General features: G+C 35.3%; 1 protein-coding gene across 3 annotated transcripts in view; it reads right to left on the bottom strand.

Annotated features, from left to right (window-relative positions):
- Positions 1 to 309: 309 nt before the first annotated feature.
- Positions 310 to 24,653, bottom strand: part of LOC128985345 (rho GTPase-activating protein 26) — a 151,648-nt gene continuing 127,304 nt past the window's right edge. Inside the window, exons 9-22 of one of the 3 annotated variants that reach the window (XM_054404759.1) lie at positions 23,215 to 23,315; positions 22,439 to 22,533; positions 21,502 to 21,610; positions 18,303 to 18,411; positions 16,562 to 16,783; positions 16,172 to 16,277; positions 15,059 to 15,218; positions 14,021 to 14,161; positions 12,825 to 13,035; positions 11,952 to 12,071; positions 7,954 to 8,020; positions 7,002 to 7,067; positions 3,911 to 3,990; positions 310 to 2,922 (exon numbers count right to left, since the gene is read on the bottom strand). In XM_054404759.1, coding sequence (XP_054260734.1) covers positions 2,831 to 2,922; positions 3,911 to 3,990; positions 7,002 to 7,067; positions 7,954 to 8,020; positions 11,952 to 12,071; positions 12,825 to 13,035; positions 14,021 to 14,161; positions 15,059 to 15,218; positions 16,172 to 16,277; positions 16,562 to 16,783; positions 18,303 to 18,411; positions 21,502 to 21,610; positions 22,439 to 22,533; positions 23,215 to 23,315 — 1,679 coding nt within the window. In that variant the 3' untranslated portion in view covers positions 310 to 2,830. The remainder of the gene's footprint in view (positions 2,923 to 3,910; positions 3,991 to 7,001; positions 7,068 to 7,953; positions 8,021 to 11,951; positions 12,072 to 12,824; positions 13,036 to 14,020; positions 14,162 to 15,058; positions 15,219 to 16,171; positions 16,278 to 16,561; positions 16,784 to 18,302; positions 18,412 to 21,501; positions 21,611 to 22,438; positions 22,534 to 23,214; positions 23,316 to 24,653) is intronic. The other 2 variants (XM_054404760.1, XM_054404761.1) reach the window with 2 other exon arrangements.

The following is a 24,653-nucleotide window of genomic DNA, read 5'->3' as shown; positions in this document are numbered from 1 at the left end:
AAATTGCAGAAAATTACTTCCTTCATTATTATGAAAAATGTCTGTTTGCACAGATAATTATCGATTTTATATATTTTTTTAATACATACAAACCTTTGCATCTCATGGTTAAACTTGAAATTGTTAATTTTAAATTTTAGATTTACTAGTTTTTATTATTTGACTACATTGCCAAGAATAGCAATAGAGTTGTACCAATAAAGGTTGTACCAAATATGGTAAATTGTATAAGCACCTTACTGATTCAAAAGATAAAACTTAACTGAGAAAATAAGAAACTTTTGATGAGGATAACAAAGAAACAATTAGTAACTATGTGCACTTTGTGCTTACTTTAATATTAAATTAAAATATTATGTACAGTTTTTTATCATACAAATAACTAAATTATGCACACTATACAACAAAATTTAAACAGTTATAGCTATGTATGTGTAAATGGAATGAAAGTCAATGAATAATATAGAATTTGTATAAAGATAACTGGTTTAGTTTGGTTGAGTTTGGGGCAATCATTTAACAGTTTGTCAATTCAAATCAAAATCTTCATATAAAATATATGATGCTCAATAATTGCTATCAAAGCAACAATTTTTTAATAAAATAATCTAGTTGTCAAAACGTTACAAGAGATAAATTCTAAATTAATATTTTTTTTATTCATAAAAATCTTTTTGAAAACAAATATTCACATTGTTTATTAAATTCTGTAATCTCAACCAAACCAATAAAAAGGAATACAATACAGGCTAACTCAGGTACTTAAATAAATACGATAAACCTAATCATCACTACACTGCTGACAAAGACATATATAACCACCAAGATTAGAAGAAAGGAAACCATTCGACCAGCAAAGAAACAACGTTAAGTCTTTGGTTAACAGCAACTAATCGATAAAACAAGTGCTATAAGGTTTACAATGGTCTAAATGCTAAAACAGTGTAATAACACATAACAATAACAAGGATAGCTATGGTAAGAAACTATAACAAGAATAATATAAAACCATAGAGAAATAAAAGATCTCCAAATAATCAGTGAGGATAAATGTTACTGGAGAAGAAATACAGACGAGAAATAGTTCCCTGAATCACCCTCACTCTGAAAAAGTGAAGTACAAACCCTACAAATCAAACTCTGGTCCTCAAACCAGCTAAACACTCTGATAGAAACTACATCATCAAACATCAAAAGTAAATCATCTTCTACCCTCAACTCAAATACATTACAATCACATAATATTACTCAGTAAGTTATAATTGAAATTAGTACAAATAAGTTCTTGGTTAACAATTATTAATTGTGAGAAACTCGGTAAAAAACCGGTATTCATCAGGACAGAATAAAATTTTACATTAAATAAAATGTTTAATTACCTCATAACTTACAAATACTAGTTTTTTCTTATTAAAAGATGAAAAACATTTAAATTTCACTATCATTAAGAAGATTTATAAACACACTTGCCCAAATATTATAATAGCTCGAAGCTCGACATCAATCCCTTATTGCAATCAGTCATAAGATCCTTTGTGTGACCTCATACCTTAATCGAGGGAACTATTAAAGAATACAATATCTTGTAAAACACAAAGTATCAAAATTAGTTAGAAAAATAAATGATTACGCTTACAAAGTATAATGAAAGCCAAGGTGAACGGCCTATAGGCCCTAGTATTGCGCAGCAGTTCACAAAGTACAAATATTACATATATTGACACATTGATATGAGATTGGTGTTTTAGTTGTCTTCGGGATGTAGCGCGGCTCAGGCGTAACTGTCCAAAACCTCCTCAGTGCTTGATGGGCAGAAATGGTAAAAATACAGGAACTTGCTTGCTTGACTATTTTGATTATACTGTATACCCTAAAGATATGGATATTATGGTTGTAAAACTTGTCTTAAAATAACATTAGGCTATTCAGGCCTTAGAAACTTTAGGCTTTATAAAAGTTGTAGGCAATTTTTATTAAAAATTTTATAGGTTTAACTAGTTTGTTGTAATTGTATTGAACAGATGCTGATACGTGTGAGTAGATAAAAGTATAAGTCAATCTATGATGACTCAATAACTAACTTTCTGCACACTTCATTTAGCCTGTTTTAGCATACATTAATTACTCTTTGGGTGAATATTTAGGACATTTTATGCATATTAACACTTTTTTTATCTATCTTCAAGTAATTCATTCATTTTTTTATTCGACCCGCAAAATTGAGATAAAAATATTTTAAAACTTGGATAAAATCTGTGACTTCACTATGAAGAATTCTCTGTAAAATCTAGTTTTATGTTGCAATAGAGGATTTCCTTAAAACTCTTTGAGTTTATCAGCAACTAATCGGATTACCTGATAATACAGGTTTTCAAAACCTTTTATAATTTATTCTTGTTTTCACTAAATAAATAGTTTATTCAATAAACTATATCACTTCCCAATATTGCTTTTAATTAATAGTATATAATAAAATAGACAGTTTTTTTAGACCCTATCCAGCATTTTCAATTTAGAATGTCTTAAAATCAGTGACTTTGATGACCAGTAGTCATTCTGTGTAAACACTAACAATCAAAAATTACAATTCAACCTCAAGGATTTGTTAGTTTTAGTTTTACATTTTGTAATTTATAACTTTTAAAAGTTCTCGTTCTTAAAAAGCGAGAATAAAATTACTCACGTTTTGATAAAATTTCATTTCCAAGCCTTGATGCCATATAATCTGTTCTTAAAAGTTATTCTTATACGTTAAAGGTATGTAGAAATATGTGTACTGGTGAGGGCGATGGCACTGATGAGTGGAAGGGTGAGGGGGGAGGGGTACAGATCAAGGCAGCAGTTCTACGTAGTTCTCTGGGACCAAGCCTGTCTTGCCGTTGAGAGTTCCCTCCAGCCAACCCGGCTCTAGCGAGGTCCGCACTGAAAATGAAAGACAGTGTAGTCCTCCAAAGTGTTACGAAAATCACGTAAAATATTAGGCCAGCTGTTCGTTTTATAATTATAATCTATTAATTTGGAAGCTAAGCAGTAAAAATGAGACTAGAAAAAGATCGGGCGCTGTTGTGTAACAAGGGACACAAAAATTGGCCCTTGTGCCACTTGAGGTGCATTATAACCCCACAACACTGATGATTTAGATTTGCAATGGAATATTCTAGGGGTGTCTGAAATAACCTTGTACCATACCATAGCTTTGGTTTCACATCATTGTCATATTATTAAGACAGACACACAATTTTGCATGTTTCAACCTGAATAGAAATGGTGGATGAATGTAGAATTGAGTGAGATACTAACTAAAATCTATTTTCTTAAGCCAGAACCTTTTGAAAATCAAATGATCAAGAACAGCTGGGTCCGGTTTTGATAGGTACAACTGCTGACATTTCTCAGATCAAACTGGTGACCGAGCTGTTCCTAGGTAAGGACTGTCCACTCAGCTACCCTAACCTGAATCAGCTTCTGCTAAAACTCTCAATATTGGGCCCACAACCTTGACTTAAATACATCTACCCCTTATGTTTCCCTATGACAACTGGTTTTGTTATGGCCCGTACCTCACTCTGACAAGATGGTTATGATTAGATTAGATACTAGAAGCTCTCATTTATTTTTTGATCTCCAACCACTCAAAAATAACATAAACGTATATTAAAACTTAAGAACAATGCACTGTAAACCTTCTTCTATCAAACAATGGGTCAGATAATAGTCAAAGGTCAGATGCAGAACTAGAAGATTTTACTTTTTACAATTTTGTCTGAGTCACATACAGAGTATGATGGCATGATTATTATTATCGGCACATTGTTTGAATGGTAAAAAGATTGACATATATGTTAAATTTACATAAAATTGTATGACAAAAATATCTAGGAGTCGATAACTAGGGTTGATGTATCCTCACCATTAGTTATGATTTGGTTAGGTTCAAAAGATAGTTCTCCGTCGTTTTCACCCATACAAGCATACAGCGTCCTCACCCTCCTGTAACATAGAATGTTGCATTAGTACACAGTGCCACCAGAGTCCAAAGGGTTTTGAGACTGTTCATGTTAAGAAAAGTCCTATAGTTGGCTTTTTTTTTTGTTATGTGACTTTTAATAGTAAAGGGAGTTTTTCAATATACAGAGAGAGCGAGAGGGGGGGGGAGTGGGTTTTCTTCTTTTCTTCACCTGAAAGACTTTTTTTTAAGATAGGTGAACCTATTCAATTCAATTTGATTCAAAACTTCTTTATTTGTTTCATGTACAGCAATACAATAAATAGCCTCACAGTTCCTTAATCTAACTCAGTACATTGTTGAATTGTTCAGTTATGAAATTGACAGTAACTGATGTGAGATAACTGTTATCTACATACATCAGCATTCACATCAGTTAAATTGTACAACTCTTCAAGAGAGTAAAATGCATTTCTGATCAAAAAACTTTTGAACTTGTTTTGATTTTCTGTGTTCAATATTTCTATTGGAATATGTTTTAAAAATACAGAACCGGCATAGGATGGTTTCTTTTTATATAGCTCAGAATTATGAAAAGGTAAGACTATGTTTTTTTTTTATTTCTGGTGTTGTAGTTATGTATATCTTCATGTGTTGTAAAATTGGCTTTATGTTTCCTGACATGCATAATACACTCAAGGATATACAAACTATAGACGGTTAATATATTTTGGTTAGTAAAATGCTCCCTTACGGATTCATCAGACTCAAGATTTAACATGGCTCTTATTGCTCTTTTTTGACTAATTAAAATTTCCTGTGTTAAAACTAAAAAAACCTACAGCTAGAAATTGGTTCTGAACCATTAACCACGGCATTGTGACAAAAATAAACCCATTGGTGACAGACAGGATTTAAATAAAAAACATTCAGTACAACAGGTCTGTGCTCTTACTAATTGACCAGCCGAGTTCTAATTTTAATCTAAAAAAAAACCATCAACATGAATCTCTTTATCTATATTGACATGAAGTCTTTGCATTGACTTTGACCTTAGCCTTAGTTGTAACAGAACAAGTAGATGTTTGCAAATCATGTTTTCTTGGTTATTTGGATACTTTGTAGCCATATTGTTTTTAGGATTATTTGTGATCACTTTTGACATTTTTTGTTGATTACATTATATTCCTAACAAAACATTACACAATTAGCTCTTTACATTATTCTGAAATATGTGAATAAGTTTTATTTTTCAAAAAAATATAATATTTATCCTCTAATACTTTGATGGTTTAACGGTTACCTTTTTACTAAATAGTAGTACAACAAGGTAACAATTTCAACAAAAGAATTTTACAGACTTTATTGTCAAAACTTTAAACATGCATTTAACAAAAATTGTTAACATAAGAATAAGCCTTTCTGTGAAAGCGATCCAAAAATGTATATTACTAAATTATTATAAACACATTTAAAATACACAAAAATTAATGAACACACACTAAAAACTAAAAATGAAAGCAAACAATACATACATGACTGATAAAGCAAATACCTAAGCTTGTGGCATGGATAAATAATAAATAAATAAGAACTATGAGTTGAACTAATCTTCTCAAAACGCTGCTATGGGTGCACTGACATTAAAAACTAAAGGAAATATAACTGCGTGTTCTTAAATACCAATAACTGACAATAAAACTAAATCCTAATGAAAAATTCATCAAACTAGAATAGGTATCTATAATCCTAAAATATAAAAATAGGCTCTATTGTCGATCGTGGAAATTGAATATTGGATTTAACAAAATATGTACAATTTGTTGGATTTAATAAAATCAGGTAGTCTACCTATAACATTAATCTATCATATTACAATACCAAGCAACAAGAAGGGCCTTCAGGGAATTTGTTATTTAATTTTTAATTTTGTAATTAAGTAAAATGTCAAAAATTTTAACTGAGGGGAATTTGGGTTCTTTTTGTTTTAATGCACCACCACTGTTATTTTTTTGCATTCCATTGATTCACAACCATTATAATTTTGTTCAGTTAGATTAGGTTTGGAATAGATTAATACTTTAATATTCTAAAAAAGGCAGTGCCCATTCTCCATTACTTGAGAACTCCATTAATTAGCTTGGATCAGAATATTAATTACTCATTCACTGCTCGAGAGAAATGTCTAGAATGGCAAAGTTCACTATCCAGTTGTCACTAAGGGGTAAGAAAACCAATAACAGTTTTGGGAATTACAGAGAACAAATAAATTATTGGTAGGTATGCATAACATGTTTTTTTGTTTATACTGTCATATAAAATCGTGTAAACAAAAAGCCAAAAAATAGTGGTGATAGATAGAGAACCAAATCTTTATCGATGTACCAAGATGTTCCTGTTTTAATGTCCGTAATGACACAATATAATTAAATAAACTAAACCATGGAGAGGGTACTTTTGTTAACTGCTGTTATTTCTTTCTCATCTTCAGTAGAAGAAATACGCAAATAATAAAACAATTTTTGATTAACTGCTTCCAGGTCAAGTTTCTCACCCTTTTGCAAACCAGAATCTTCAAGTTACTATCATATTGTGTCCGCTTTTTATATCTACCAGACATTAAATCAGGCATGATTCATTGTGAAAAGAAGTACACACAAAAAATTAAAATAAGTACAACATCCTAGGGAAGAAATTGCTTGTAACTCCCTAAGGGCAGAGGGTGGGGGGGTTATTTGACTGTACTCACGTCACATTTGAATACCCCATTGAACGGGATAGAATTGTAAAAAAACTCCTGATTTGCCTAGAACCAAAGTTGTCGATGAACAAACAAATATAAATATGAAATCTTATAAACACATCTTATAAGTCAAGCACCTGAAGCCAGCGATGAAACAAGCAGCCTACAAACTAAAAAAAAACATATCACTCGCTGAAAATAAGGGCACAATGCGAAAGAGGCCTTAGTCAAAATGCAGCTCACTCAACACTGACTAGCAATGGGGTAAAGGGAGAAGGGGGGAGCATGCTGTGGCGGGGGAGGGGGGAATACCTTGGTCCTTGAGAGAAACCTGGACTTGACCTTCCACTGCTAAGAGAGTTGGGGGTACCTGGAGGCCTACAATACCATCCACAGTTAACATGGTTAGAATCTTCCACAGCGGAAGCCAGCTTGGATTTTGGTTCCATAAGAACATGTTGTGAGTGGGACAGAATGTTAAATGACGGGGAAGTTGTTACAATAACTTCTTTCTTTGATGATTTAGAGAAAATCTTATTGCTATTTAATGTTTTGACAAAACCTACGTTTTTTTATTTTGCTTAGGGAAAGAAGGTTTAGCAAGCTTATCTAGGAAATAAGAGTTTAGGGGCTCTTAAAAGAACTAGAAAGAAGGAAAAATATCCGTGTCATGTTAGGAGACCATTGATTGTGCTTCTATATAGACATTTTAGAAGAATTAAATTTCAAACATATTCTTATGAGATGGAAATCCAATATGGCTATGTAGGGCTATGTACAACACTTAAAAAGAATTAGCGAATTACTTACCTTCTACTATGTTAAAACTTGTTATCAATTACAGCAGATGGGTGTATCAACACATTGCTTGCAGATTTCAAAAACATTATACTATGGATAAAGTATAGCATCAAAAATAATGTATTTTAAAATTGTAACAGTTTAAAATACTGTATGCATTTGACAAAATTTGGCATTAGATACAATTGTATTGGGGTTCACAAAACAAGAGGGTTAGTTAGCTTACAAAATTAAGTGAAATAGTAACCAGTAAATTTTATTTTAATATAGGTTTTTTTCTGGTAGGATAATTATTTTGTTTCCAAAACATTTCTATCCAGCGACTTTTAATACAAGTAACCAGAGCAGTCGTTTTTCCTGTCATCCATAGTTTACAAGCTTATACAGACTCTTTGCATTAGAGTAATAAATATAACTTAAGTTTTTTCTAAATAATGTTAACAATAGAATAATGAATACTCACACATTGTCCTGGGGCCGATAGCTTGTAGCATAATGTAAACTCATCTTACTGCCTCCCATTGGCAAACCTGTGAACATTTAAGATTGAATTAGAGATGAAGGATTTTTTAAATAAACTGCTTATCGTCTATACACATTAGTAGTTTTATGTTAAGAATATTTATTGTTATAATTGTATCATTCAGTGAGTGGTTTAAGGTAGTTAGTCAGAACTGCACAGATTGAATCCGTCTTATCTACTGTAGAGTAAAAAATTGATGTATTTTGCTTTCATTTATTAAAATTTATTGGAACTACATTTTTTTTAAGAAAACTAAATTTTATAAAAAAAGTGTAGATACATATAAACAAGTTGCTACAGAAAACTTACTTTGAAAATTGATAGCATGACAAAAAACACACAACAAAAAATTTAATAAAAAAATATTTTAAACTTTTTTACAAAATTGTTATTTTATTCAAATTTAATTCAAGTTTATTTCTATCAAACGAACAATCTTGGACGAGGAAAAGAAGCATCAGCAATTCAGCACTCTAAAATAAACTAAAATAAAATAACAATAAAATCATAGTTGATAAGCAGATATTATCAGATAATAATAATCTTACAGAATCAGTATCAACTATCAACACAAAAATACGATTTCTTACAATATATTGATAATTCAGTCTATAAAAATAATCAAAATAAACACAGCATGTTTTTGGTAAATTAATTTCCTAACCCACCACAAAAAAACCCAAAAGCCAAACAACAAAATACTAACAGCACTTGAGGAAAAAACAACTGCATTGAAAGGACGACTTTATGTATGCAGATATTCTGGACAGTAGAGAGTTATTAGCCATGATAGAACAGCAAGGTGAAGGAGAAGAAACAGACTGAGATGTTTGTATACATTGTGATTGTGCGTCATCGTGATAAGAATCATCACAGAACACCTGGCAATTGTGAGACACTGGCACCTGGCAACGGTGAATAGATAATGGGTTGGAATAGGGAAACCATGAAGAGAATAGTCTGCACTTGACTTTTCACAATGATATTAGCGTCACAAAACTTAATGAATGTCGGTAATTAAAATGTAAATATTTAGTCTTTAAAATGTCATTAGGATTGTCAATGAATGATTTTTCTTCTGTTCCAAAATGCATATCATAAGTGGCACCAATTTAGATTGTGTCACCAATTGTTTAAATAAGCAAGGTTAAAGCAATTGAGGAAATGTTTTACCATTATCGTTTGTATTTCTCTTTAAATATCTCTCATTCTATAATGAGAACGGTAATGATTTTCAATGCATGAACAATACAAAATTTTTCTTCATAATGAATTAAAACATGATAGATTCTAAATTGATCCTACAGATAATTGTTCTGTTTTCTGTTATTTAAGTACCTATGTTTGGCCTCATGACTAATTGTAAACTGGTTCAAGATACTGAACTTGAGCTTAGAGAAAAACATACACCATTTAAAAACTGTTTGTGGTAAGAAGGTAAATTTTTAAAAGGTAAACAGTGATAATTTTTTATAGATAAGCAGTCAAGTGTCTTTGAGTAAAAGAGTGATGATAGCATTTGATGTTTAAAGGGTATTCACAAAAACAACAATTAGGGGTTCTGTAAGTTTGCCGGTGGAAATTTAATCAAATCTGCTGTGAATATACAATGCCATACTTACTTGCAGGTAAAATATCTGAGTAAAATGGAATACTGTAGGTTAGTTGATTATTGTTGAGGGTAGCTTTAACACTCATTACAACTACGTAGTACTTAAACACATGTGTTCCAAAGTAGGAAAGCAATGCTAACTTTAATAATCATAAATTTGGTTAGGTGTGTGTTTATCATAATGCCATAATGACTAAAATCCGTGATTGAGGCACTATCATGATCAACTCCTGCTATTACGGCAAAAATTTGGACACCTCCCCCGATCACGAAGACATTATCATTGTTTCCTGTGGTTACACTAAAATCTAGAACAACCTTTGCATTGCAAAGACATCTTCATTGTCTTTGCAATCGCAACTAAATGATTTGTAAAATTTAATTTACCTGTAGAGGTTTTTTGGCAGCAAATTAAATTTACTGGTCAATCAAGTGATATTGACTTTTCCCATTAACTCCCGGTCTCAGTTTTTTTGGCTAATAACCAGTAAAACTGACAACCGACTTGATTCATCCTTACCATAGACAAAGTTTCCTTTTTGCAGTCGGGCCAGGGCCGATTTACCGAATAGGCATGGTAGGCACGTGCCTAGGGCGCAAGGCAATTGTCATTTTTGGGGGGCGCCAAAAAATTGGAAAATAACAAAAATTGTAGCTGTATTTGCACGCGATCGCGGTAAACTGATAATCCCTCGCGGCCGTGTAGACATCTTAACAGTCTCCCGCAATTGTGGCAAGATGTTAATTTTTCCTGTGGTTGTGTATACGTCATCATCGTCCGTCTCCCGCGATCACGGCAAAATTCTGACTATTTTCGGCGGACGTGTGGACAGCATAATTGTCGTCTTCCTTGATCGCGGCAATATATGAACACGTCCCGCGGTCGTGAGGAGATTATCACCGTCTACTGCGAATGAAGCAAAATTCTAATCTTTTCCCGGGGTTGTGTGGACATTATCATATTCTTGCGTGATCACGATAAAATTCTGATAATCCCTCACAGCCATGAAGACATCATCGCCTCCCGCGGTCGTGAGGCATTGTGATCCCCTCCTGCCATTGCGGCAAATGGTACTCATCTCCCGCGGTCGTTTGGAGGTCTTCATCGTCTTTTGCGAATGAGGCCAAATTCTGATCTTTCCTGTGGTGGAGTGGACATTAACATCGTCTTACGCGATCTCGGTAAAACTCTGATCATCCCTCGCAGCCGTGTAGAGTAGCCATCATTATTGTAACTCCCGCGATCCTGTAGACATCGTAATCGTCTCCCGCGGTCGTGAAGACATCGTAATCGTCTCCCGCTGTCGTGAAGGCATCGTAATCAACTCCCGCGGTCGTGAAGACATCGTAATCGTCTCCCGCGGTCGTGAAGATATCGTAATCGTCTCCCGCGGTCGTGAAGACATCAAAGTGTTAATAATATCCTGCAGTCATGTGGAGATCATTATCGTCAAATTTCTGACTGTTTCCCGTGGTTGTGTGGACATTATCTTCGTCTTCTGTGATCGCGGCAATATTCTGATCATCCATCGCAGCTCTATATATCTTATTATCGTTTTGCGCGATTGCGGTAAAATCATGATCATATCCCGCGGTCGTTTAGACATTATCATCGTGTCATGCGATCGCGGCAATATTCTGACCATCCTTCACGGCTCTGTAGATCTCATTATCGTATTGCGTGATCGCGGTAAAATCATGATCATATCCCGCGGTCGTTTAGACATTATCATTGTGTCATGCGATCGTGGCAATATTCTGACCATCCTTCATGGCTCTGTAGATCTCATTATCGTATTGCGCGATCGTGGTAAAATCATGATCATATCCCGCGGTCGTGTAGACATTATCATAGTCTCTCATGCGATCGCGGCAAAGTTCTGATCATCCCTCGCGGCCATGTGGAGACATATTATCGTCTCCCGTGGTCACGGAAACGTCGCTGTTGTCATGCGCCATTGCGTTAAATTGACAATTCCAGGTAGAAATACAAAATTCACGCATAATTCCGGGTTAAAAAAAAATCACGCTTAATTCCCAGATTTCCCGGTTGGTAGTCACCCTGTTATATATATTGCAAAGGGGCGCTAGTATTTTAGTAGTGCCTAGGGCGCTGACATAGTCAAAAACGGGCCTGAGTCGGGCATTTAACTAGATGGCTTTGTACCAAGACAGATGCAGTGAAGTGTGGTTATCAGAATTCATCGTCCTACTTCTGGATATTGCTTTATATTAATAAAATTATTTTGTTACTTTACAATATCCTTGTTTGATATTGGTAAACTACATGTTTCGTGGCAACAGCCACAGATTTCTCTCTGGTTACCTCGTTTGCTCTTCTGTGGTGTGATGGAGGAGTAACTGTTGTGGTTGGTGACATCTCTAGAGGACAGACTGGACACTGACTCATTGCTGCTGCTGGTGCTGTTCACTGGATCTGAGTTGACTGAAACACAACACAACACTTGTATTTGTCATTTATAAACATTAAAACCTAATATTATTATTAACTTGGACTATTTCTAATTTGCTGAATTATACCTTATCCCTAATTCTTATAGTAAGAAAACATTACTTGATGCTCAGTTCAAATGAAAGTATGTAATCATCCTCTGACGCAAAGACATCAACAAAATTTCTTGTAACAAAATAGAAAACAAGTTCACAAGTTTTGTCTTTTGTCTGTCAGGTCAATGTTCAGATAGGTGATTGAGGAAAATAGTTGTACAGAAGAACCTCTATATTTCGACACTTTTTGGACTTAGGGGGTATCGAACTATAGAGAGTTTATTGGTCATTTATACACAAGATAAACAAGATAAAGCAAAGAAATTTAATGAATAGTAAGTATAACAGTATAACACCTTATCCACTTACGTCTCTTCTGTACATTCTTTGGCTTCTTACTGCATAAAATAGTTGTAATATTCAACTGATTTTCAATTTGGATGTTAGACAAAATTGTTAAATAATGGGATAGTTAAAAGTATGTAGTTTTTACATGGACGGTAACAATAAGAAGGCTCTAGTTTTTTACCTTGTGGGACCCGTCATCGGCCGCTGCCGACACGTCATGTCATCTTTGTCCGTGTCGAGCTCTCAAGGTTCTAGGGCCTACTTTATATTCAATTTAAAGTAACAGATTTACAACTTATCCTCTAGATTACTCAATCAAACAGCCCACAGCTACAAGACTCACCTAGGCCAGCATAGTAGTAAGGTGGCGTGGGGGAAGGTTTATGATGTGACAGATGGTCAGGGATGGCGTAGGTAGGTAGGGAGGGGCGAGGGGAGGGACGAGCACCGTAGTAGTCTCTGTCTCTGTCCCTGGCTGAGCTGACACTCGGCTGACTGGAGCTGAGACTGACGGCCAGCGTCGGCGTGTCATAGTACGACGCTTTTATTACTGCCTGAGATGAAAAACAGAAAATTTAATTAAAAATGTCAAGTATCAATTGTAAATACAGTAGCTTCATGATTGACTTTATAAGACTCAATTTACTATAAGGATACAATAGAAGCATCTTTCCACACTACTTGACATGTTTACACTTATCTGGCATTTTTATAGGACCATAAACTCATTAATAAAAGATGGCCTGATGGACATAGATTTTGACCAGTCATCATCAATCACAGAAAGAAGACCAGAGACAAAATATTCTGTATCCCTACACTTACAGTCAGGTGACTTTGAAATCTTTTGATCAACTCTAAGCTTGTCTGGGACTGTCTTGCTTCTGAGTCAGAATGGGAAGGGAGAAAAACTTGCAGCTTTGTTGGGTGCCTGCACGTTTTAGAAGTGATAACAACGCTGCTGACAGACCGGCAAATGATGCTTTTGAAGGCAACTTTGTTTGGTCCCCAACCCTTCTGTGGCATTTCAAGTAAGTACTTGTTCATCTCCTATCTACTCATAAGCCAATGAAGAACATCGTTAGAGATGGGCTGAAGAGTAAATAAGCTCACACTTTACACGCCTTCAAAACAGGTGGCCTCAGGCATCCTTAGGTTGTACAGAGGAAGAATCAGACAAAAGATAGGACTAATAACTGACCACTGACAGTTCAGAAACTGCATTGAATGGGTTTGTATGATGGTGACCCAATATTCAGGAAGAGCAGTAGGTCAGAGGAGATGGCGGATCACCTTCTTTTAGGAGAGGAAGTCATCAGGTGTCTCTACAATGAAGGTGTCTGAATATACCAACTGACTGGGTGCACATTTCGACAAACGCAATAATGCTTCAGCCCACCTCTTTTAGAAAAGGTAAGTTACCCTGGCACTACTAAACACTCAAACTCTAGACATCATTATTTTATGAACATTCCTACTGTCTGTCTACAAAAAAGATACTACCATAATACCACTTGACACATACTGTTAGTAACTTACATGACTAACAGGAGGCACAGTGGTGGTGTACTTGGCTCTCAGAGCTTGTGAGAGAGGTGGAGTGGGGGGTGAGGAGGGGTAGGCCAGAGGGGAACTCTCCCTAGAGTCTACGTCCACCAACTCTGGAGCAGTCTTGAATATCTGCAACAATAACAGTTGTGTAAGTAACAGTTGCATGGGTGACAAACACAATGGTTTGTTATAGTGGAGAGTCTCATAAATTAAAGTTTGAGTTGAGATTCCAAAGTGATTTAGTGATTTCAAATACTCCCAAATCGTAAATTATGTTCACCTGGGGTTGTAAACTACACTAGCCTTCATTCGTTTGGATTAGTTTGATTGAGACGATTTGGATGGTTTGGACTTGTCACCTGTGTAAGACTTAAGACACTGTTTTGTCCACAGCCACATAAACAAACAGCATGTGTTTATAAGTCTAGCACTGTTTGCTACTTACACTATTGTTGTATTATTTTTTATCAAAATAGTACAGTTAACTCATCCACTCAGTCCCTCATCCGGACTAATGTGGCGGACGTCTGGTCCGGATTAGGAAAAATCTGGACTATCAAGAGTCAAGCAAATACACAGTACTGTATATAGCCGTTATTTTCTATTTTTTTCCAGTTCCACAGTAATGATAGCCGGGCATATGCAATTCCACCGGTAACAATTTTTACCGCCGAATTTTGTTCCCGGTCCACAGTAATGATAGCCGGGCATATGCACTTCCACCGGTAATAATTTTTATCGCCGTGTTATCAGATTTTTTTGATTATTCGAGGTAGAGACTACCTCGAACAGAGACAGTCCCGTTTAGCTCGGATAATCAGACTTCTACTGTACTGTGCCGCTGAAAAATCACAATTGCCGATCCGGACTACCGGGAGTCCGGACAAGGCCGACCCGGATGAGCGAGAGTCTACTGCATTGTAGTTTCACTATTTTTTGCACTGATGATGAACAAGGGTCTACTATTCCTCGAGTATGTATGATTGCTTTAGTGAAGAGATCATGAAGTAAAGTGTTCAGTCCTACCTTGTTGTAGTTATCGATGAGTATCTCAACGACGACGTTGCAGAACTTGATGTCCATGATGGCAGCAACAGTTTCCTTCTCCGGCCTCAGCAGTGTCGGGCCAAAACACACAGACAGGTTGCTGACTGTCATCAAGTTCTTGTCACTGTGAGCTGTCACACTGCACACACCAACACAAACATTTAGCAAAACATACCATATTTTAAACAAAAATCTAAAAATGTTCCATCAGGGTTTGTAAGTATTTATTTACTACGTTTTTTCTTAACTGCAGGGTTTTAATATTCACAAATCACGGTTTTAGTGGGAACACTCTGGAACTTTTAGGTTAGATTGATACCAGGGTGCCTATTTTAAGGATAAATTTAATGATGAATGAAGGATGAGTGTTGACTTGATTAAATAATTGCTAAAATCGGCTGGTTCTTTAGGGTTTTTTTTTTTTTTTTTTTTGCTTAGGACGCTAGGCACGAGCCTGGAATTGTTTTACATTATTTCAGGCTAGACCTAGGGGTTACGGCATTATCACTTCGATAAAATCCATTGGTGATTTGGCGGGATTCGAACCCGGAACCCCAGGAACAGGAGTCCCGTGCTCTAAACACTAGACTAGCTCGCTCGCCGCTTCTTTCTTCTGCTTCAGTTCTTTAGGTAGAATCACCAATTACCAATGATCAAGGACAGGCTATGTTCAATTTTAGATCACCAAATTATGGACCTCTATCTCAAAAAACAAATAGATTCTATGTATTTTTTACTGTTTTTTTTTTATTTGTATAGATTTAATTGTCAATGGGGGAAGGGAATGAGACCGATAATAGCATATAAAGGGTTCAGGATTCTGTCTTGAATGAGGTGGTAAACCGATTGGTCCTCTTTGTAACATAGAAGATAAGTGTGAAAGAGCAGAAAGGCATCAATGATCTACTGAAATATAAGGCGCCTCAATGCAAAATCACTTTTCCAAATAATCTTCCTTTGCACAGCTTTGTACAAAGGACAAAAGACAACAGAAAAGTGGTGTTCAAAGACAAGAGGGTCACCAAACAACATTAGGAAAAAGGAAACTACAGCCTGAAACTTAACATAAAATTACAACAATATGGAACTTACTTGACTAAGTGTTTCATGAGAATGTTTAACATGCGGAAGTTGACATTAGGCAACTTATGCAGTAGAGCGTGGACCATGTTGACTCTCTGGGCTCTTGTCTCGAACTCTGTAACACAACAACATTGCAATTCAACATTGTAATTGTAAGAACAACTCAAACAGCTATATATATACAGAGAACTGGTACCAAATTTACACATTACATTACCAACCACAAAATATTTCCATGAATAAGTTGCCTGTGGTTGATACACCGTCTTGATGGTTAGTCAAGTCATTTATCAACAGCTTATTGATCAAGGACAGCTGAGTCCTGTCCAAACCATGAAAAAGTTACTGACTTTTATCGGGATTGTGACAAACCTACTTATTACTCTGCGAAGTACTTACTGGCAGCTGATATGAAGGAGTTGTGGTATCTGAAGGTCATGAGGGGCTCTCGCAGACTAGACAGGTATTTCTTGAGAGCGCTAGTGATGGTCTTGCTCTCCCACTCGCAAGGGTCGTCCAGGTTCAGTTTGTCAGCTTTCCTACGGTCCAGTCCCATCTCTATCAGCTTATTGACCTTGCCTCTCACCCCCACCACCCTATACAGCCCTTGCTCGTCCAGCCCTGCAAAACACAACAATCATATCAGTTGTAATAAAATATGACACACTTAGGATCTGTCTTTTAAAAATATTACCAGATTTCAACTGCTTGAAATCTGCCCAAAATTACACCTCACATTTAATCTATTGTCGGGACCACGTAAGTTTGCAGTTGAGGGAGGAGCCTATTTACCATATGGTTTTGAATGAACCAATGAGAACCGTGCGGTGTTGCCAAATCTGTTAATACCAGCTGATTTTAATATATTGCTTAGTATAATTTAATTAGTGTTGTCAACGGGCGATGTGGCAATGTCGCATTAGCCTTGTCTTGTGATTGGCTGCCACCAACTGCAAACTTACGTGGTCCCGACAATAGATAGAGTTTTAGTGGTTTTCTCAAACAAATGAAGCTTTTACCTCAGCTGAAACCAGTACGCAGTGATTGCAGTTTTTGCAGCAGCACCAGTACGAATATAGTTAACTGCTGCTTCATCGAAATAATAGGGGCCAAGTGCCAGATAAACTACGGTTAGTACTCAAAGGTATCCCCACTAAACTAAATGGCGTAGATCACAAGTGTGGACACATAGCCAACTTGTGCCACATTGTGCCAATCGGCAGTTCCTCATCAAAAAGAAGTTAAGCTTAGTAGAAGTGGAGTTGAATCCAGTAATAAACCCCAGCACTAAGACACATACCTTGCATCTATTTAAAACCAATTTTGATATTCAAATCATGTATATTAAATAAATATATAAAACTTTAATGTTAAAAAATTGCAATGTCAAAAGTGACAGGCATTCATGAAGTTTTAATACTTGCCTAAATATAATTTTTTGTCGTCCAATCTTTCTGAGTAAATTTAAAATATCTGTTGATATAATTCAAAAACAATTTATAAACCCACTATTCAATAGACGACCATCGCATCAGTGGCATGATGCCGAAGTTTGCAAGTCAGTGATAACCATGCCAATCATCTGCCATCAGCATAGTGGGGATGTCACTTAAATTACAGGGAACTGCATTATACAATAACATTTTTAACTGTTCATCCTTCGAGAGACAGTACACCCCACAGTGATAAGATTTCAGTGTTTGCAATAGATGATGATGATGATGTCCCCGGGAGTTTGGGGGATGTTCAACATTTTACTGCGATCACTAAAGATTTTTTCCCAAGACCGCGGGATTTGTCTGGAATTTCCCTGCGGAAAAAGATGATGGTGTTTCCGGGAGATGAACAAGAAGTTTGCCATAATTGCAGGAGAAGGTGATGATGTCCACATGACCATGGGAATTGGTCGCAATATTACTAATTTAGTACGATAACATAGTAACGGATAAGTGATGGCAAGTTGGGAATAAGCGAGGAGTCGGACTAGCCGAGATAGGATTAGCGAAGTTCACCTATATGAAAATGAAAATAGGTCAGGTTGCGCAAACTACTCTAAATTACAAACTGTCTTTTGCCCAGTATAGTTTCTGCAGAAACCTCGGATTAATCTCGCTTATCTACAACAGTTGCATGAGCTCACCTCTAGACTCTAGCACTTCTATACACTTCTGTACGAAGGCAAAGCCGATGTCGTCCAGTGTCCTCTCCTCAGCCTTCTGTTGTTTGACTGTCCCAGGTACACTGTAGGTCTGTAACATGTGGCCATTAGACTAGGTAGATATGAGGGTTAGTGTTAGTGCTACAAGCAACATGCCTGGTTATAGCTTTACTGTCAACTCTCTACAAGTGTGTCAATATCAAGTACACAACACAACATTACTTAGTTGATGTTAAATACGATTGGATGTTGTATCTTACAAAGATATAGAGGGTGTCTACTATTGCCTTTAAATTGAAAATTCGCGACCTTCAGCTGTAAAGATGTTTTTATCAACTGTGTAGTAAGGAAATTTCCTTAAATTTGAGGAAACATGAGTAAATCCCTAACCAAATAATGAGTGCATAAATTAATTCAATCACAGTTTATTTTTGATCATACAATACTAAATACATTTATTTGATTTTTAAAATATTTTACTTTTCTTTCTTTTGAGAGATTAAAAAGACTAAAGATACTGTTGAACCATAAAATATGCATTATGATTAAAACACAGTCTTGAAATTTAGGAAAATATTTCAAAATAAAACTAATTCTCTTGGTATTTTCATACTTGAGTGTCACATGACTTATGCAAAAAAGAAAGTTAATTTGTAAACCAACGCCTTTTTAACATGAGTAATAGCAGACTAAGTTAACTTCAACTTGGTCTTTTGTTTTTTTGTAAATATAATTAGTGCATACTACTAGATAACAGTTTCATTAAGGTTACAAAAGAGTTTATTATTACGATGTTAGAGGAATCACGATGCCAAATACTTCATGCACTGCAAAGACTGTGGGTTAATATTTCTTTTGTTAATGTTAATGCAAATTGATTAGAGCAATCAAATGAATCAGATCAGTGAAGTTTTCTACTAATCAATCTTTAGGATGACAGAAATAGTTAATAAGAAAAGGTAACCAACTAGTATATAACAGAGTAATTAAGTAATGTTAAGTTTACACTTGCTGTTATTTCCTTTTAACTAGAGATGGGCCGATTCCTGAATTGGTCGATTCCGATACCGATTCCGATTCTACAACTTTGGTTTCGATTCTCGATTCCGCACTCGATACCGATACCTGTTAAAAATTCATTTAATAACACATATAACTTATGAACTTATGATAAAGCCTAACTTTATTTAATCTTTAAATACAATAAGATAACTGCATTGAATTTATTAAGGTTACATAGATTAGGTTAGCCAAAAAGGAAAAATAAGATAGGGCTATTTCAAGAAGACATGAATTTTAACATATTTTATTAAATTAATAATTAATTGATAATAATAATTAATTGAGCACAATCACCAATTTAGGTACCGGTAGGCCTAAAATGTTCACAGAGTTTTTTTTCATAAGAATTCATAATTCGTACATCTAGGCCTAGGCCTACAATGAATGTTCCATATTGCTTGAGTTATAAACTCAAAGTCATCTTCAATATTGTCATCATCAATATCACTTAAATTACTTAAAGAATCATATAAAAAAGTCATGGAGTTCGTCACATCACTAGAACGGAGTCGGAGATCATATCCATTTTGAACAACTCAAACTCACTATGCACGCACAGAAAACAAAACAAACAACAAAAAACCAAAACATAGGTTAAACAATTCATTTGCCATTTGCAACTCGTGACAGCTGTTTCAGTTCAGTCACAGAGAAACAACATAAAAACCCCGATAAAAATACATCGCTAAATGGCTTTCTACAATAGTCACCATGAAGCCCTGAATTAGCTGAACAGTTCGTGGGGTCTCATATCTTATAATGTCATAGCTTATAATCGTGAATTTGTTCCATAGCTTATAATCAGTTATATTTATATTAGCTAACTTCAGAGTATTTCAAATAAACTATGATGTGCCACTCTTTACAACCTTCAATGTCAGTTGAGTTTAGCATTATTAATTAACCTCACTTTTCAGAATCGGTATCGAGTACAATGAAGCAAAGTATCGAGTATCGGCGATTCTTCGATACCACTGGTATCGAAGGTATCGAGGTATCGAGAATCGGAATCGGCCCATCCCTACTTTTAACGTAAAATAAAACAAGGTATAAAAATAATTTACACCTCAAAATTTATTTCAAATTTTTTTTTTCACTGTAGAAACCAGATAGGTTTTATTTGTGAACTGAAAACAAGGGTCCATCTCCATATATTGAAAGCAATTTGGATCCAGGTACATAGTAAATAAATTTCAGGACCTAATATAAATGTTGTGACAAAATTATGACGTTGATTTGAGTTTAGCCTTAGGATTGAAAAATAAGCTAGACAGCAAAAAGGTTTATAAACATTTCTAATAAAAATTAGTTTGTGTGTGTGTGTGTGTGTTTTTTTCTTTTTTCAATGAAAAGTGATTAATTTACTGTGACATATTTCATAGAGAAAACGAAACTAGAGCATTGAATAAATTGTGATGAGATCGCAATGCTACAGATTCTACACTATTTCCAAAATGTAAGTTTAATTGCTTTGCCAACAGTTTATTCTTTTAAAGATTACTTAGTAAACAAGTTTATTTGAACTTTAAATGGTTGGATAAGATTGTTATATGGCCAAACAGTCATTTACTTTTATCAATGAAATCAGGTTTCCAAAATGAATACTAAACAAGATTTAGGGAATATCGTTAAATAAGGATAACAAATTAGGCTTTTCATCAACATGAATCTACTGCAGATGTGTAAATGAGTAGCACCATTAAAATTCTACTAACATCAACTAAAATATCAATACTGACATTTAATAGGCTGTATTCAATATATAATTATTTAAATTGTATATCAAAATCACAGAATAAATGTGCAAAAACAAACTGTACCTCTTCCAAAATTAAAACTTTCTGAGTTTTTAATATCAAATTCAGTCAACAGACTGTAGTAGTAGTTGTTATATAAAATAGTAATTGGTGAGACGGTAGCGTGATGGACTTTGAAACCAAGGTAGTGCGACTTGAAATCTACAGTTTTACTTGTGCTGTACTGACTCACCAACAGCTGTGCTTGGTACATTCCATTCACAGGCCTTTGAGGCCCATGTGATCGGGAAAATGCAAAGTCAAATAAAATGTTGGATAACAGCAAGTGTGTGAGTGAGACAGAGTTAGAAGATGTGACATACCGCATTCCCGTCAGGTGAGTCACTTACTGGTTCCTTCCCATCCATGACATCCATCCACTGCTTGCGGTCCTCCTCCGACAGAGCTTGTAGAGTGTAAACCACACCAGGCCTGCCAACACAAAAACAACACATCAACTCGGAACTGAACACAGCTTCATTTGAGATGGAATGCAATGGAACGTTATTCCAGGACTACTATCTTCGTAAGTCAGTGTTTACGCCAGTGATCCCTTTAGGTGGATGTTGTTGTACTAAGATGCTATCCACTGGGCGAGGAACAGGGACATTACGTTCTTATGCTGTAATGTTTCCGTTTTTGTTGTACTATAGCAAAGTTCTATATAAGGGAGAAGAGGGATGGTGGAGGATGGAGAGTAGAAGTTAGAGTAGGTATAGTAACAACTGTAACCACGCGACTATTGGAGCAGCTCCATTAACAGAGGAGGGATTTTGTACCACAAGGCTGCCAGTGATAAATGCCTGCAGATAAATTTCACAAATGTTTTCTGCGATCACAATATTATCAGGAGAATAAAATCAAACCGCTTTAGATCCCCCCCCCCCACCAACTGTTGGCCAGGCCCGACTCAACCCGACAATTTTGAGGACCCCCAGATCCTTACTGCTAAGTCAGTTCAAACAGTTTGTTTTCACACTGATTTTACCATCACCAGCCAAATGTGTTCTGTGTTCATACAGAAGGTACACAATAGGCCTAAAATAGCATTATTTCAAGCAAGTACCTACTATAGCAAAATTGAACTGTCTTCTTAACCTTTTTTCTTCAATCTTAAACTATATTAGGTATCCCCAAATTGTTGCCACCCAAACCACCTAAATACTTAATTAATTTATTATTCATGACATTACCAAGAAAGAACATGATTTAAAAAATAATTTTTTTGGTTATAGATGTGTTACAGAAAATGTGGCTTACCTGTCTTCAGGTGTGAGGTCGAAGCAAAACCTTTTCTCAATGGTGTCCGACATTCTCCGGACACAAGAGCCTAGAATCATCTTCTCTTGTGTATTCTGCAACAAAGTAAAACTGCATTGTTGTCTTTCTACATTTTGTTAGATACCTTACTTAACAACATAAAATGTACACCACAGAGATGTAATGAAAAATAGAATGATCAATTCTATCATGGCAATCCTATGAGTAAAGCTTATGAGCTTCTTCCACAATGATTAAATTGATTAGATAAATAACTATTGCTAAATTTGGCATTTCATTCATTATGTTGCTATCCATTTTCCTGAATGAAGGAAGTACTGTACCCTCATCGTAGCAAACCTACAGACTAAGCAAATTTATATTTGCCTGATTGGATTTCCTCGTAAATATTTCCTTAAACATGTCAAATCAAGTGTTAGTAATGGACCATAGGATAAATTTAGGAAAATTACCAAATTTGATCAAAAAAATTTATCCATAAACAAGCAAACTACAACGAATAACTTTTTATCCGTTAGAATAACATGGGAATTTTAAAATTTAAGATTTTTTGAATTTTCTGTGTAACCAAGAAGTGAACATAACTATTTAAAACACCAAATTATTTATTTATTTATTTCTAAGCTCTACTAAATGGTTAAATTAGAGATATATTAGGAAATTGCTACACAAAAGATTCCACAGTCAACTTTATACACGGAACTATCAATTACAGTGCAACTATCAGGCTTATATCAATCTTTTCTACAACTCACAAATTTTCCAGTCATCTGGTTGTAAGGATACATAATAAACTCCTTTTTGTCTCTCTGGTACATACAGTAGTGTTTGGTCCACGTGGTGGTCCCCAGTTTTTCTGCAAAATCAATTCCTTTTTAAAAACTGATCATTGATAATAAACACAAATTACACAAGAAAGTATTATAAACCACAACAGACTTGGTAAACACATGTGGGACATAATACAGGGTGTATTTAATGTTCTCCCAACGAAAAAAAGATTTATTATGCTTGTAAAGGCTATTTAGGGTAATTTGTAATGGCTAACAAGAGAAAGGAAAAAGACCTTAAATCATTAAATTAACAAACCAAAAATAAAGTTATTGGTACTAACAAACAAAACCCTACACCTAAACCTGTTGGTACAATCAAACTCTGACATAATAGTCTTCTATATGACCTAGTCTTAACTAAATCCTTATCAACTAATAGTAGTGACAAAAAGAGAGTGATAAAGGCAAGTAAAAAGTATCAGGTAATTTTAACGAGTATGACCCACAGCGGACCATATTTCTTTTGCCCGTCCACATGGGCCACAGAGGCCAACAGTGGAAAGGATCCATCAAATCAAGGGGTAAGCCGGTACAGTACAAGAGTGAACTGTACGCATAAAAAGTAGTGGCAGATACTGTCTGTGGCGCTACTGACTCACCAAACATTGCCTCAGCCAAACACCATAATTCTGTGAAATGCACTATAGTCCATTCGTTTGGCTATGATACCCAGCGGATTAGGAACCTTCTCGGAACTCAACTCACCCTCCTGTACCGCTCGCCAGGCTGGCCGTTGATAAAAAGTTGATAAAAAACCTACCTCTGTCACAGTCCCACAGATCTGTAACTTTTTTATTTTAAGTTATAATAAATTGTTCTTTATGTATTTGAGTTCTACATGAAATTCCAAAAATAATGAGTCCAAGGACGATGTGGATACTTAATATCTACGATCTGAGTTGGACAAAGCTGGGGACGATACAGAGTAATTGTACTAATTTCAGATCGTAGATTATTATTAAGTATCCACATCGTGTTTGGGCTAATTATTTTTGGAATTTCATGTAGAACTCAAATTTATAAAGAACAATTTATTTTAACTTGAAATAAAAAAGTTACAGATCTGTGGGGAGCGGTTGAGTTGAGTTCCAAGAAGGTTTCTAATCCGCTGGGTATCATAGCCAAACAGACGGCCAAACAGACTATAAGAAGGCTTATTGGATGTAATAAGGTAAAAAACCTTAGACTGATGTAAGAATATTAACTGTTTCAGATGATCAGAAGCCGAATTAGTGGGGTTTTACTAAACTGCAAAATTATTGCTCATCTAATGTCCATTTTAGATAATGGACCACATTGAATTCTTTTTAATGTAATGCCTTGATGTGTAACAACATTTAATCCCTTACATAAATGTTTTA

This window comes from Macrosteles quadrilineatus, unplaced genomic scaffold (genome assembly GCF_028750875.1).
Source record: "Macrosteles quadrilineatus isolate MER2022 unplaced genomic scaffold, UCM_ALF_1.0 Scaffold_2__2_contigs__length_208266976, whole genome shotgun sequence".
In the NCBI taxonomy this organism is placed as follows: domain Eukaryota; kingdom Metazoa; phylum Arthropoda; class Insecta; order Hemiptera; family Cicadellidae; genus Macrosteles; species Macrosteles quadrilineatus.
Note: the sequence above shows the minus strand (reverse complement) of the source record. Positions and strands in the feature narration are given on the sequence as shown.